Source organism: Protopterus annectens, chromosome 7.part0, assembly GCF_019279795.1.
Source record: "Protopterus annectens isolate FY-2018-M chromosome 7.part0, PAN1.0, whole genome shotgun sequence".
NCBI classification, from domain to species: Eukaryota; Metazoa; Chordata; order Ceratodontiformes; family Protopteridae; genus Protopterus; species Protopterus annectens.
Window position 1 is genome coordinate 1,224,719,958 of NC_056739.1, and position 15,446 is coordinate 1,224,735,403.

The window sequence follows — 15,446 nt, forward strand, 5'->3', positions numbered from 1 at the left end:
AGGTAAACCAATCCACCTTTATAGCTCCATATCTCTGTCAGCACCATCAAGTGTTTCTGTCCATCTGTGATCTATGAAACACATAGGATGTCATAAGATTTTCAACAAGCTTATTAGCTTGGCTTGAAATGTAAATCAGCTGGAAGGTAAGAGCTTGTTCTCAAACGATCATGGCAAGCCTGCAAAAGCAGTAAAACTAAGTTCCACCCTATTTTTTTTAATACCACTTTACCACTTGTTGTCTACAAAAATCTGCAGACTATTGTAATAAGGCAGTAGTATGCAAAAAAAAAAAATGTATATATATATATATATATATATATATATATATATATCTATATATATATATATATATATATGGGTCTAATATATAAGTTAGAAAATACATTTCTTCGAACTCACACAGTAGACCCTGGGTTAAGCGAAAGTGCACTTAATCGAAAGTACACTTTCGTGAAACCCGCTTCAGTGAACGGGCTACTACTGACTTTAGTGCAGTAGTTACGGACCTTAGGGTTAGGGCGTGGGTCATGGTAAGGGGATAGCTAGTAGGGCTATCCCCTTACCATGACCCGCACCCTAACCCTAAGGTCCGTGACTACTACACCACAGTGGAGGACAGGCTATCCTCCACTGTGGTGCCGTAGTCACGGACCTTAGGGTTAAGGCGCAGGTCACAGTAAGGGGATAGCCCTACTAGCTACCGCCTTATCATGACCTGCGCCCTAACCCTAAGGTCCATAACTTCTGCACTAAAGTCAGTAGTAGCCCGTTCACTGAAGCGGGTTTTGCGAAAGTGCACTTTCGATTAAGTGCACTTTCGCACAACTGAGCGGTCTACTGCTCTTTTTTGAATACGTGGTATTCGATGAAAAGCAGTAGACCCATATATATATATATATATATATATATATATATATATATATATATATATATCTATACACACACACGTATATATATATATATATATATATATATATATATATATATGTATATACACACACACACACACATATATATGTAATTCTGCTTTCAAATTTCAAAATACTGAAAAAACGAATTTCAGTATCTCGAGATGACAATCACGAAAATCTACTACAATGAAAGACTAGTAAACTAAACGTCACTATATTGAAATTTCATACCAAATTTTCAGTATAAGATGTTCTGTTTGTTGTTGTACCCTCCACCATTCAAATAAAATATAAAGACAACCTTCCTCCCCACACTATGACAAACTAAAACAACAAACACATCATCAAAACCCTAGTAATCTACATTTAAGCAGAACCGAGCCCCCCACACCCCTGCTAATTTTATTTATATATATATATATATATATATATATATATATATATATATATATACATACACATATATATATATATATATATATATATATATATATATATATATATATCAACTCCAAGGTTGCACTACCATGAAAAAAACAACAAACTTACCTTTACGTGCCCTACACTTCCATTGCAAACTTTCAAATCCATACCTGCAAGAAACACACACACTATGCATCTACATCAATCACCAATTTCAAAGTTAACACACACAAACTGTCACCTACCAACCCCAACCTACTCCTAAAACTTCCAAACAAATTAAACCATAAAACATTTCTATCCAAAACCCTTACACACTACACACCTACCTGAAGCTTCTGCACATAACCACACATCGGCCACCATATCTACATCCCAGAAACCACTACACCTTAAAAGAACATCATAAAATTCACAACAGACCGCACCAGAACTACTAGACATTCAGCATTCTCAGATTCATTCTTTAGCAGTTTCGAACAACTGGAATTTTGTGATCTTCGTCTCGAGATTCTGAAATTCTGTATTTCCGTATTTCAAGATTTGAAAGTAGAGCTCTATAGATATATATATATATATATATATATATATATATATATATATATATATATATATATATATATATATATATATATATATATACATATATATATATATATATATATATATATATATATATATATATATATATATATATATATATATATATGTATATATATATATCCATATATATATATATATATATATATATATATATATATATGGGTCTACTTTGATTCACTGAAAACTCATTTCACTGAATCACATTTCACTGAATGCAAGTACTGTTGGGCAAATAAAATGTGTATGCCCTTTTCCCATTGTAGTGCGATCCTGGAGTTAGTATATATAGTTAGGGGTGTTTGTGGGGGGCACAGTCCCCCACCTACTTAGCTTTTATATTTACGAATCTCATTTCATTGAAAGCTAACCATATAAAACCGAAAGTAGAAAGACTGAAATCTTAATCTTTTAAAAACCAAGAGGACTGGAACAATTTTACAGTAAAGCTGATTTTGGTGAACTCTGCTGACCTTTTATCACAGTGACAGAAACTGCAAAACATAGCAACGTGTTTTGTTAACTTGCACTTTTTTAGGATTTAAAATAGGCAAGAGGATCCCAGGTTCAATTCTTAGCTGGGGTGCCTTCTGTGTGGAGTTTGCACGCCCTCCCTATGTTCAGGTGGGTTTCATTTGGGTGCTCCAATTTTGTCCCACATTCCAAAGACATGCAGTAGGTGGACTGGACACTCTAAACTGGCCATAGGTATGAGTGTGCGTGCAAATGTATGGTGTGGATGAACTACTGCAGCAGGGCTAGCCACCTGGTGGTGTAAATCTTGGCTCTAGGTGATTGCCACTGTTGAAGGGACACCCTGACCCCATGTGCAAAAATGTGAAAAAGGGGCTGTGGATGGAAAGATGAACTAATTAACAGAGCAGATGCCCAGTTCTTCTCGACACTCAGAATAACTAGTCACCTGATTGCATTTTCCATAAATAAAACATGAGTTGGACAATTTAAAAAAAAAATAAGAAATATCTTTATTATATTATCATGTATGACATAGACAATCTTACATTTATATAAATAAAAACAAACCATAGCGACACAATCTCAGTTGCAAATATTATATATTACAAACCGTGCTCACACAAATGTAGTTGCAAAAATTATACATCACTTTTAATATATCCAGTCTTTGTCAGTCAACCATTACATAGCTCATTCAAATCCTACCTTCTTTTAAACCTTGTTCCTCCTCTGCATGTAATGGTCCCACATTTCCCACTTTTTCCTATATAATTTGCTCCTACCCTTTTCTAAAGATTCCAGTTCCAGTTGTTTTATCTCTGTTACTATCTTTGCTACTTCTAGTACAGTTGGTTTAGACTTTGATTTCCATATTCTCGTCACTGTTTTCTTTTTTTTTTGGTAGCCATCATAATTAAACTCAGCAAGGCCTTATTATGTCTAGGCAATTCCAGTTCTGTATCATTGCTCAAAAAAATCACATCCCTAGCTACTCCAATTTGCTCACCCAGCATCTCCAACAGAGCAGTCTGTGGGGAATCTTTAAAGTCTGCCAATTCATTACAGTCCCAGAAAATATGTCCTTGGTTACCTCTTTCTTCTCCATCACACCTCCAACATTTGCTGTCTACCAGAGGAAAAATTCTTTTGAGTCTACTTGGGGTATAAAAATACCTATGTAAACACTTCCAAGCAAAGATCCTAAATCTTCTATATTTTTTTGCATATTTGGGAGACATACATATATTTCTCATTGTTTCTTTGTGATTGCTTATGCAATCTCTCTTCCCAATCCTTCCTAACCTCCTCTGATTGATTCTTACAGTTATCATGCAATATTTTATATACTCTACTACTTATTTCTTTCTTAAAGGCAACTTCTCTTCTAAATTCTATTAAAAATTCTACCAGTGCTGGTCTTTCATTTAGGACCCCCTATTTCTTTCTCTTTGCTTACACTTTGATATCAATCCTTAATAGAGAAGGCAACCTCTAACCTGCAGTCCAAATAAGTTATTGGCGTCTTTCCATTCTATTACCTTTCCCTCTCTAGTTATTGGCTCCAAATACATTGCTTCCTTTCCCAATTTTCTCCAATATATTGCAGCCCCCTCTTGCCAACTGTCCATATCCCTAATTGCAGTCATCCCGATCAGCAGAATCTCCTTTCTCCATTCCTGTGTTGGCTTAGTTCTTAAAATACTTTCTGCTACTTTATGAATATAATATTCTGTATGATTTTTGTTGTTCTCCTTAAAGGTCTGCATCCAAAATCTCAGTCTCTCGTTGTTTCTTCAGCTTCCCCCATTTCAACAGCATCTCTTTCCACTTTGAATTATAGTTTTCTGCTTGTGCTATGTATAGGAGCCTTAACTGTGTTGTTCTAAAATACCCCTTCAACTTGGGTAATCCCAATCCACCCTGTTCCACTGGAACAATAAGCTTATCCCACCAGACTTTTCCTATCTTCCCCTCCCAGATAAAATCCTTCAGGTCTTTATTAATTGCTATCCACAACTTCTCCTCTGGTTGATACAAATATTCATGACCTGTGTATAAGAATAAAGGGACTAAAAACATTTTAACTGCTTGTATCTTGCTATCAAAATCCATACAGCAGAGCTGCCATTTTGTTTTCAGTTTTTGTATTATCTTTTGTTTAGTCTCTTCCCACATATCCTTAGCTGCCACATCGGTATCATTTTTAATCCATACTCCTAAATACTTAATTTTATCATGTCCCCATAAGTATGGATATTGCGAAACCAATTCGTATATGGTTACATAATTTACCGCTATTGCTTCTGTTTTAGCTTCATTCATTTTGTATCCCAAAAAGGTCTGAAACTGTCCCAATATGTTCCACAGCACTGTAATGTCCCCTTCTGGTTTTGTCACATATAAAATAATGTCATCTGCAAATAGAGCCAACTTTTCTAGATTACTATACAAGTTATATACGTGAATTTCTGAGCCCATTATTTTCTTTGCCAATGGTTCTAAATATAATGCAAATAACAAAGAGAACAGAGGACACCCCTGCCTAGTTCCTCTACTCAAGCAGAGATTATCAGAGTGGACCTCACCCACTTTAATTTTCGCCTCTGATCCCTCATATATCCTCTTAATCAACCTTATAATTTTATCAGATCTATATTAAATTCTTGAAAGCCGACAATGTCGAATCTGACATTGTCGACATGAGAATAGCGAAACTGCAGAACATCGAACAAGTAAACGAAAATCTCTGTAAGAGGAGATTTCCATTTACTTCAATGTAGTGCGATCTCAGAGTTGGTATATTTAAGTAGCGGGGGGTGTGGGGGGTGCAGGTGGGCTTGCCCCCCTGCCTACACCGTTTTTTTTTTTTGTTGTTTTTATTTTTTTTCTGGACATTCAATGTTTTAACAGTTTGATCACTAAAGGTCGACCTTTAGTGATTCAAACTGTTAAATATTCGATGTTCTAATATAGACCCATTTTATCAGGACTACAAATGCTTCTATTGGTCTGTTCATAAAGTCCCAGCTTACTCTGTTAAATGCTTTCTCTGCATCAAGACCCACCAACAACAGTGGTATTTTCTTGCATTCTGCTTCCCTCTGGATTATCACTGTTCTGTTACTTTTGTCAAATGTTTGCCTCCCCTCCACAAAACCACACTGATCCATATCTATCAATGTTGGCATCACTTTTGCCATTCTTTTAGCCATTACAGACATAAACACTTTATAATCATGATTTAGTACTAAAATGGGCCTGTATGAAGCTGGAGCTGATGGATCTTTACCCTCTTTAAGTATTACACAAGCAAAAAAACACAAGCCATCCAAAGTATTAGCTAGTCGTAGTATGGGAGCTAGGGTCTGCCCAAACAATGGTACAGAAAGTATATAACATTGTGAAAAAAGTTATAAAGACTAAGCTAAATCCAAAGCTCAGAGGACATAGAAAACAGAAACTCCGTAAAAAGATTTTTGTCAGAATCAACTCCTTCTGCTCGTAAGATTGCATATTTACTATTAAAGGTCTAGATTGTTTTCTCATAGCCATACACACGGTGCCCTTTCAATTAATTCCTGTTGTGGAATACCAGTCCAGTTGCTTATTTGTGCTCTTTTAGGTACAGGATAAAATCTTAGGTTTCTCCTACATGCTCTGTCCTCTTATTCTATTATTTTTTGAAACATCTCTTCTTGTGCAGTTTCATATTCAGCCAGCCTTTTCTTCATTTCGACCTCTGAGTTTTGTAGGTTTGTCATGTTATCTGAGTATCTCTTTAAAACTTTTTCCAGTTTTTCCAGCCTTTTATTGTTTGAGTTGATATACTCCTTCAGTGTTTCATTTATTTTAGTTGGGTCTGTGTGCAGTTGCTTTATACTTTCCTCAAGGTTATTGGAAGTCATGTCTGGAGCTTGTACTGCTTTTTGCTGAGCAGCTGCAGTACTTTTTCCAGCCACTGTTTTTTTGTCTCCTTTTGTAGCTGATTTTCCTCATGTCTTCTGTATTTCTTTCTTCCTGGCACCCAGGCAGTGCACTTACTAGCCAGTTACTGAAATTTAGTCAGAAGTCCAGGTCCACTGGCTTTCTCTGCTAAGTTTCTACTTTCACACTGGAGAGCTACAATTAAGCTGTTACTCAATGTGCAGCATTCTTGGATGTCATGGACAGTTCTGATTTGTTCAGGAAGAGCAAAAGGTAAGTATTCATGAACACATGCAAAAAGCAAGACAATTAATGTTGCTATACTCTGTTCCCCAAGTCTCAACTTTGGAATAATGCTGCAGAAACAAAATGAGAGGCTTTCCTGATAAAGCAAATGCTATTGACTGAAAACTTAAAGACTGCTGAGAGAGAAGCAGTTGTGAACTGTTAAAAAAGAAACAATTCTAGTTATTTTACACTTTTACTACAATACAGTCATTATGATCAGAAAATGCAGCTGCCGACACCAGTCCTTCTTCAACATTCTACATTGCTGCAAAATTAAAGACTGCAAGAAATAACTGTTGTGCGTCTTTGTTTGATTTATATTAAGATGGGTTATAAATGCTGAACACTTTACCTGCCATGACCTAATCTTTACTGGGTCCCCCAGTGTTGCTACAAGTGCGGGTTCCTTGGTGTGAGGAACACTATATTGGTCTAACTTCTTTAACCATTCCTCTGACATTGCTGAGCGATATTCTCCCTGCAAAGCACAACAACATTTATAGGTTAAACTTGCCAAAAACATATATTTCAATAAATAAAAAGGAGTATTTATAACAGATACTAACAAATTATTCTAGGCTGTCCTACTGGAATAACTGCAGACATAAATAAGGAAAATACACATTTCATTGTCAGAAAATTCTTCATCGGTGCTGCCCCACAAAAGTTTTCAGAGAACACAGCCTACAGTTTTGTCTTTCTTCCTTTAACAAGTGCTGTGCTATGCTTAGCTTCACCCCATCTCTTTTGAATTTGTCCAGGTGATACAGTGATACTTGTTAATAACGTCTGTCTCCATCTACTTCCAAATGTTTCTGAGCCTGGTTCCAGAAAACAACAATTTCAAGCATCATACTGACATACTCCATTAACAGCAATCAAATCAATCAGCTGTAGTACAAAAAATTGCAATACTAGACTCCATAATTAGACATACAGATGCTGCACTCAACGGACTCAACAAAAGCAGGAAGCAATGAGCTTTGTCTCAGGGACCAAGACTGCTGACATTACAAGGCCCTTAGGAGACTTAAACAAAACACATATGCTTACTTAAATCTATGTTTTGAACATACAAATAAGAGTGGTTATTACTCTGCTAACCACAATGAGATGATGGGATGTGTGGGCTGTCTGCAGTACTACTTTTACCTATACTTTGTTTCCTCCATCATTGGCCTGTCCTAAGCTGTTGTAAATTTCCCATTTCTCCCTGACTTCATTCCCACCTTCTATGGATGTGCATTCAGTTCTGCTTGAACGATACCCTCCCTCATTTTTGAAATGGGCAAATAGTGTTGGTGGAGATGGTGGTCCTAGATGGTTAGCAGGCGGAGTACTCAGTGGAGGTGTTTTGTGCCCCTGCATAAGTGCAGGAGTTAGAAGCAGGAAGGGGAATGAATGGCTTTGTCCAGGCTACCTACAGAAGATCTCATACTACTGACTGGTGTTTGTTGGAATTGCACTGATTTTTAAGGGGATATTTTATAGGGTAGAGAGTAATATTATGACCCCATAGAAACATAGACACTAAGGTCATTCTGAAGATTCTGAAGGATTCTCCAAAGATAACTGAAGTGACTCCCTTTTGATCCAGGCAACAGTGATTCTGCCTTCTTTTACAAACAGCTAAGGACAATAACCATAAAATTCCTCACTGAATGGAACTACTCGCACAAGACAGGGGTTGTTGATACTTCTCAACTTGAAACAACTTCAACTAACTGCCTAGATGATAGAGTGTAATACTCTTATACCAGGGACACTAAGCAGACTTAATTATTTTCTCTCTTGTTGTGGACTATATGCTCTCTTGGGGGCTGTTACAAGGTCTCACCCCTCCTCTGTTAGGAGAAGTGTTTATCCAAAATGCTTCTGATACCAAATTTTAAATGTTATTCCATCTCATTCTGTTACCCCTTATTTTCCTTTTGACATTTATGGTAACCTTAGATTTAAAAGGTATGTATCAAAATATTCCTACATCCAAATTTCAGAGGTTTCCAAAGATTTTCTGTGTCTGGATCACTTTATTAGTTTTTCTGCATTGCCTTTTGGTTTATCCTCTGCTATAACATTATTTACTAAGTATATATCTCCTGTGATAGCCTACTGTAGACTTTAAGTTATTGACATTTCTTCTTATTTAGATGGCCTGCCTTGCTTTGCAGAGCATTTTTTTCAAAGTGTCAGGAACCTCTCATTTGGATAAGAGATCTCCTACACAGACTGAGATTCCAGGAGACTATACAGATGTCTTGCCAGGCTAATTCTCACAAGATTATTTTCCTGGGATATCTCTATGACATCTCAGTTCAAAGAGCTTTTCTTTCATTGGAAAAAGTGGATCTGTTTGTAAATCTATTACTGAGCTTTTAAACTTTGACTTCTGTTGCTGCAAGAAAATTCCTCAGGACTCTGGGTCTCACTGCATCTGTGATGCTCATGATAACTTTTGCAAGACACAAAAGGCAAAAATCCATTGGTACCTGCAATATGTATGGTCCTTACATCAATACCTCTTGACATTTCATTTAACAGTTTGGGACATTATGAATGAAGAAATGTTATTTGCCAGAGTCACCATATTTTTTAAAATTCTATTTTCCTATTCTCCCACTGAGCTCCAGCATAGTCACTCACTACGGACACCTCAGAATTTACTTAGGGAACAGTGTCTATGGGGATAAAAGTGCGAGGTCTTTGGAACAGGAAAGACAGACCAAAATGCATAAAAATAAAAGAGATATAGGCACTTATAAATGTTCTCAACTGTTTCATTCATGTGTGTTCCCTGGGACCTTTTACATTTGTTTACAGACAACACCACAGTGAAGTGGCACACAGATTAGCAAGGAGTAACCAGTTCCTATACTCTCTGCAGACTAGCCATGGTAGCCTGTGAAACAGCTTTTTAGCACAATATCAGTCCACAGGCATCTTGCATACTGTCAGAGCAAACTGTTTGTCAGACAAGATGAGCAGGACCAGGACAAATCCCACCTAGTGCCAGATGTATCAGAGGGCCTTCCAAGAATTCATCCATCTATGGAGATCACCTCAAACAGATCTTTTGCCTCCACTCTCAACTACCAGTTGGCAAAAATCTGTGGCAGGTCTCCATCCTTGAAGATCTGGACAAGAATTTTCTTGTATGCTTTTCCACCCTTTCCAATAATATCAATGGTCATTATAAAGATTCAGAAAAACTCTCCGATAATCATTGCGGTGACTCCCTTCTGGTCCATGCAATAGTGGTTCTTCCTTATTTTGCACTGGCTTGAGCAATTACCCCAAGCTCCTCACAGACTGGATTTACTCACACAAAATGAGGGGCATTTGACACATCTCAAACAAAAAACTATAACTGACTGCCTGCATGACAGAACTGTAATACCTTTCAGACACCTTTGTATGAGGATATGCAGCAGGTATTAAAGGAAATAAGAAATCCTGCTACCAGAAAATCATATATTAATAAAAGGATAAGGATTTCTACTTGGTGCTAAGAAAAGAGCCAGCATCCATTCAGGGCTTGTGTTTCTCTGGTTCTGCATTATTTGTGGTCAGTTACTATCCAATGGTTTGTCTTTCCCCACAATCAAGATTTATTTGTCAACCATTTCAGAGTGTCTGCCCATAGATCCCGCTCTTTCAACACGGTCTAATATGACAATATTCTTGAAAGGGGTATTGCATTTGAAGTCTTCTAAGAAATCAGGTATCTCCTCCTTGGGATCTGCATTTTATGCTAGTATAACTAAATCTTGCTCCATTTGAACAAACTCAACAGGTTGTCTTGAGGTTCTTGACATGAAAAACAGTGTTACTAACTGCCTGACTTTCAGCAAGAAGAGTATTTGAATTGCAAGCTCTTATTGCCACAAACAAGAACAAATCCTTCAATGATGCCTTCAGTAGTATCTGAGTTTACCTTCAGTCAAGCTATCTATCTCCCTATCTTCCTTTCAGAACCTAATATGAGGGAGAAAGGATACTTATATCTTGACTGTCCACAGACAACTCAAGTACTATCTTGACAAAACATAATCTTGCAGAATCACTGATCTGTTGTTCTCTTCTTGAGAATTAAGAAAAAAAGACATCTGTGTCAGTTAATACAATTTCCAAATGGTTGTCTCAAAGTATTACCTTTTGTTGTACCCACCTCAACAAATCAATTCCAGGCAGGATCAAGACTCATTCTACCAGGTCTTGGTTTCATTTATGGATCTTTGGAAATGGTTTAATGGGAATCCATGGGCAGACATGCGGAATTGGCTGACAAATTTCTGATAAAAATTAAAAACGAAAATCCAAATGATAAAGAAGTAAACTGAAAATGCATTCCCATAGCGGAGAATCTTAAAAATGATCTGTGGTTTGCATGCATCTCTACTAAACTAAACTATCCATTCAATTTCATTCCAACTCTATGCTCTCATATTGGGAAGTAAATGGAGCTCTATATATATCTGTGTGTACACACACACACACACACACACACACACACACACATATATATATATATATATATATATATATATATATATATATATATATATAATACATGCATTTGATCAGCCGGTAGATGGCCAATCGGACAATGTTCGAATGCAGTGCAGCGAGTTCGCATAAATGCAAACAAATTAAGCGAATTCAAAATGTTCCCCCCTTTGTGATGCATGGCAGCGCTTGTTTAGGTGGTAAAGTGGTCGGAATTGTCAAATTCGGTGTTTTGTTCGACATTCCGACCGTTCGCCACAGGGAAATTTGATATTGCAGGTTGGTGTTATACCTGATCGACTAAAGTGTGTTCGCTCAAATGCATGTATTCCATATATATATATATATATCTATATATGGGTTTACTTGGTCGAAAACACATTTGGTCAAAACTGACTTCACTAAGCACACTTGACTGAAAGCTCACTTCGCTGAAAGCTCATTTGGTCAAAACTCATTTAGTTAAAAGTTATATATGGCTTTTACCCCAATGTAGTGCAATCCTGGAGATAAAATATAAAGTAAGGGGGGTGGTGGGGGGCATAGCCCCACACACAGTTTAAGTTTATATTGTCTTGTGGAAAGAGTTGTTCATTGCACTTGTCAATATACATGTCTATGGTTTAAAACATTTAGAAATAGGTGGGGGCTATGCCCCCCACCCACCCCCAATGTGGGGGGCTGTGCCCCCCCACACCCCCTTACTTTATATTCTAACTCCAGGATCGCACTACAGTGGAGAAAAGGCCATATATAACTTTTGACTAAATGAGTTTCGACCAAATGAGTTTTCAGTGAAGTGAGCTTTCAGTCAAGTGTGCGTAAAGTGAATTTCGACCAAATATATATGTGTATATATATATATATATATATATATATATATATATATATATATATATATATATATATATATATATAACTCACATTTCATATCTATATCTATATAAAACCCACACATGTATGTATATATGTCACACATACATAGGTGTGTGTGTGTGTGTGTGTGTGTGTGTGTGTGTGTGTGTGTGTGTGTGTATATATATATATATATATATATATATATATATATATATATATATATATAAAATAAGCAAAAAACACAACACTACACTGATAACATTTTAAAAAATGAGCGTATTGTGAAACCTCCACCATAACAGTCAGCAGAAAAACAAATTTCCCTCTGGAAATGAAGCTTCTTCAGTGCATGACAAACAGCAAGGATAGCATAGGATCTTTAAAATGGATGAAAGCCAGTAAAACAGCTCATATAAAATGGGCCAAATTATTAAATGATTCAAAAGTAAGGTACTCTTAGTCTCAAATCATAAAAATCAACAATATATTACGAAATCACTCAAAATTCTAACAAGCTAAAACTCAAATCCCTAGCAGTGACCTACTGCCAACCAAATATCTCAAACTAGCAGCCAATGCCTTCTCTTAACCGTCTCACTTCTGATCAACCAATCTATCACAGAACAATATATTTCCAAACTCTGAAAATCTTCTATATCACCCCCCTGCATAAAGGTGGAACATCAACAGACTTCACTAACTACAAGCCAATCGCTATATTATTTCCACTATCTAAATTTAGAAAATGCATGCACTCACAGCTCATGAAATACTACAGTCTCACACCAAAATCTACTAGATGAACTCTCATCCCTAAACCTAAACTACACAGCCCTCTCATGGTTTTGCAGCTATTTCTCTGTCCGACAGCAAGCAGTCAGGTAGCAAGGGATTTAATTCTAGGTCCACTCCTGTTTACTATCTTCACCAACAAACTTCACATTGCTACTAACCTTGTCACTATTGTTCAATATACAGACAATTCCACACTCATCTGTGCAGCCCCCTCCCTTCCACAACTCCAAGAAACAACCCAACAATCCTTCTCCGCCATCAAGTCTTGGCTCTCTAACTATCAACTCATTCTCAATCCCAATAAGATTAAATTAATGCTCTTTACCAACAACAAAAATGACAATCTTACATTCTCCTTTCTCATCTGTTCATCAAACACTAAAATTTAACCTGTCTCTCACACCAAAATGCTTGTAGTCACCATAGATAACAATTCGAGATTCCACAAATACTTAGATTTAGTAATTAAAAAGACCCATGCAAAACTCAGCTCCATCTACAGGATTAAACCATACCTCACCAACTCCACCAGACAAACAATTGCTAGGCTCCATCTACTATCTGCTCTACTTTATGCCTCATCTATCATCACCAACCTTAAGAAAACTGAACTAGCTAAGTTTGAAGCCTCCTATAATAAAACTGTCAGATTTGCTACAAATTCACCATACAGATTACACCACTGTGATGCCCTTTGCCAAGTAAACTGGCTTGAACTACCCAATCTTCTATCCTTCAATCAACTCAAGACTGCCCATTCCATAATATACCAATCTGACAAATGTCCAACACTACAAAATCTACTTGAACCCTACTCCATTACAAGATCCCTATGATCTTCCAACAAATTACTTTTAAAAGTCGCAAAATCCAACAACAGTTTCAGGGATTCTATTTTCTCAAACCACACAGCTAATAATAATCCATCTAAATGTAAACAACTTCTCAAAGTTCACTTAACTGAAAATTGTCTTTGCTCATGCTCAGTTCCAGGCTGATGGTACCATCCTCTCATTTCTAACTCTCAATTCACCAAATGCACTTTTCTTCTCTCTTTCGTTACCTCTGTTTCCATCTCCTTAACCCCTCCAAAACTGTCCCGATTTCTCTCAGCTAGCTTCTATTCTTTCACCTACTGTCCATTGTAAATATATGTGCACACTGATGTGTAACTGACATATTCTTATGTATATTGCATTTTGTAATTCTATATGTATAATTTGTTTACTCTGTAACTAATGTATAATCTATATGAAAATGTTATGATTGTTAAATAGTATTATGGAACTTTTCTCCATGGGCCTCCTCTGAAAACGGACTCCTAGTCCAGTCAGACCTTCCTGGTAAACAAATGTCAAATAAATAAATAATATATCTTAAGTGGTAATTTAATAAAGGTATTTAAAAACAAGATTTTGTTATTATAACTTTATTTTCATCTTTCTGCTATGCTATATGGGCTTTCTACAGGTCCAAGGGTATTAATTAAATGCATTTCCCTGTCATAGCATTCTGCAGGTTCCCGGGTACACATATCTACCCCTACCTGGGCAATCTTCTTCTTCAGGCCACTACATGAGGCAAGCTTCTGAAAGATCTCTGGTTCACCACAGACCTTTTTCTTTGCTTGAGATTCATCCTAAACTTGAAAACATCTGTCCTCCTACCTTCTCAGGATATGTTTTCCTAGACTATCATCTGAACATTCTCTCCATGATGGCATTTCTTCCTCAGGACAAGATGCAATTTCTAATGTCTTTTTACAGTCTCTCCTTCTCCTGGAATTGACTCCTGCAAAAGGGATATTCAGGGACCTGGGTACATGGTTTTGACCATACAAATGATACCTTTTCCAGACTCAGAATAAGGAAGGGGTTTCCTTAAAAGTTTTTATCCTAAATAAGGCAAAAGCTCTTGTTTGTGACCCTGCAATAAATGTTGCTGATTATAAAGTGTCTGTTAAGTTTTATGTATACTTTGTGCCTACAGTTTGTTTTCTAAGCAAGACAGACACAGTCTATATTTTGATGAAGCCATCTGTTTTAATGTATCACAAAATTTAATGTTAAACCAATGCATAAATGTTTTGAAACCTTTTCTTAAACATTAACCACCATTTTGATATAGAAGAATACACATTTAACAATGAGAAATGATCTGACCATAACTTGTTTATTTTGACTTGTCAAGTCAAAGTTGAAGTCCATAATACATTTAATTTTAAAAACCCTCTACAGTGTGTAAGCTTCATGTCATGAGAATAGCCAAAGGTGGCCCACACTGAACTATGGTCTGTAAAGCCAGGTCATGTGATTCCTTAATGTCTCTGAGTCTAAGCTGTAGGATGAAAAATAACATCTATACATGTATTTATTAAGATGTTATGATAAGTAGGTCTAATATTTCCTACTACAGTTAAATGTCCCAAAGATATTGGTTCTTGACAAAAATGGGCATCGCTACTTCATTTAATAAGTGAACTTTGCATATGACAGTTAAATACCAAAGATAATAGGAATGTTTATTAAAAATTAAAGACATAAAGCTTTGGAGAAAACATATAATTCTTTTAGATAGAAAGGATATAAACACATACAAAATGTCTTCCCATATTAAGTATTAGCATGTGTTTTTCACAGGTGAATAAAAAACAACATGTCT

At 36.4% G+C, this 15,446-nt stretch overlaps 1 protein-coding gene across 1 annotated transcript in view; it reads right to left on the reverse strand.

Moving 5' to 3' along the window:
- Nucleotides 1-15,446, reverse strand: part of DNAH1 (dynein axonemal heavy chain 1) — a 5,225,710-nt gene that overhangs the window by 1,191,373 nt on the left and 4,018,891 nt on the right. The window contains exon 60 of the mRNA XM_044076389.1: nt 6,979-7,104. Within this exon, the coding sequence (XP_043932324.1) occupies nt 6,979-7,104 (126 nt within the window). The remainder of the gene's footprint in view (nt 1-6,978; nt 7,105-15,446) is intronic.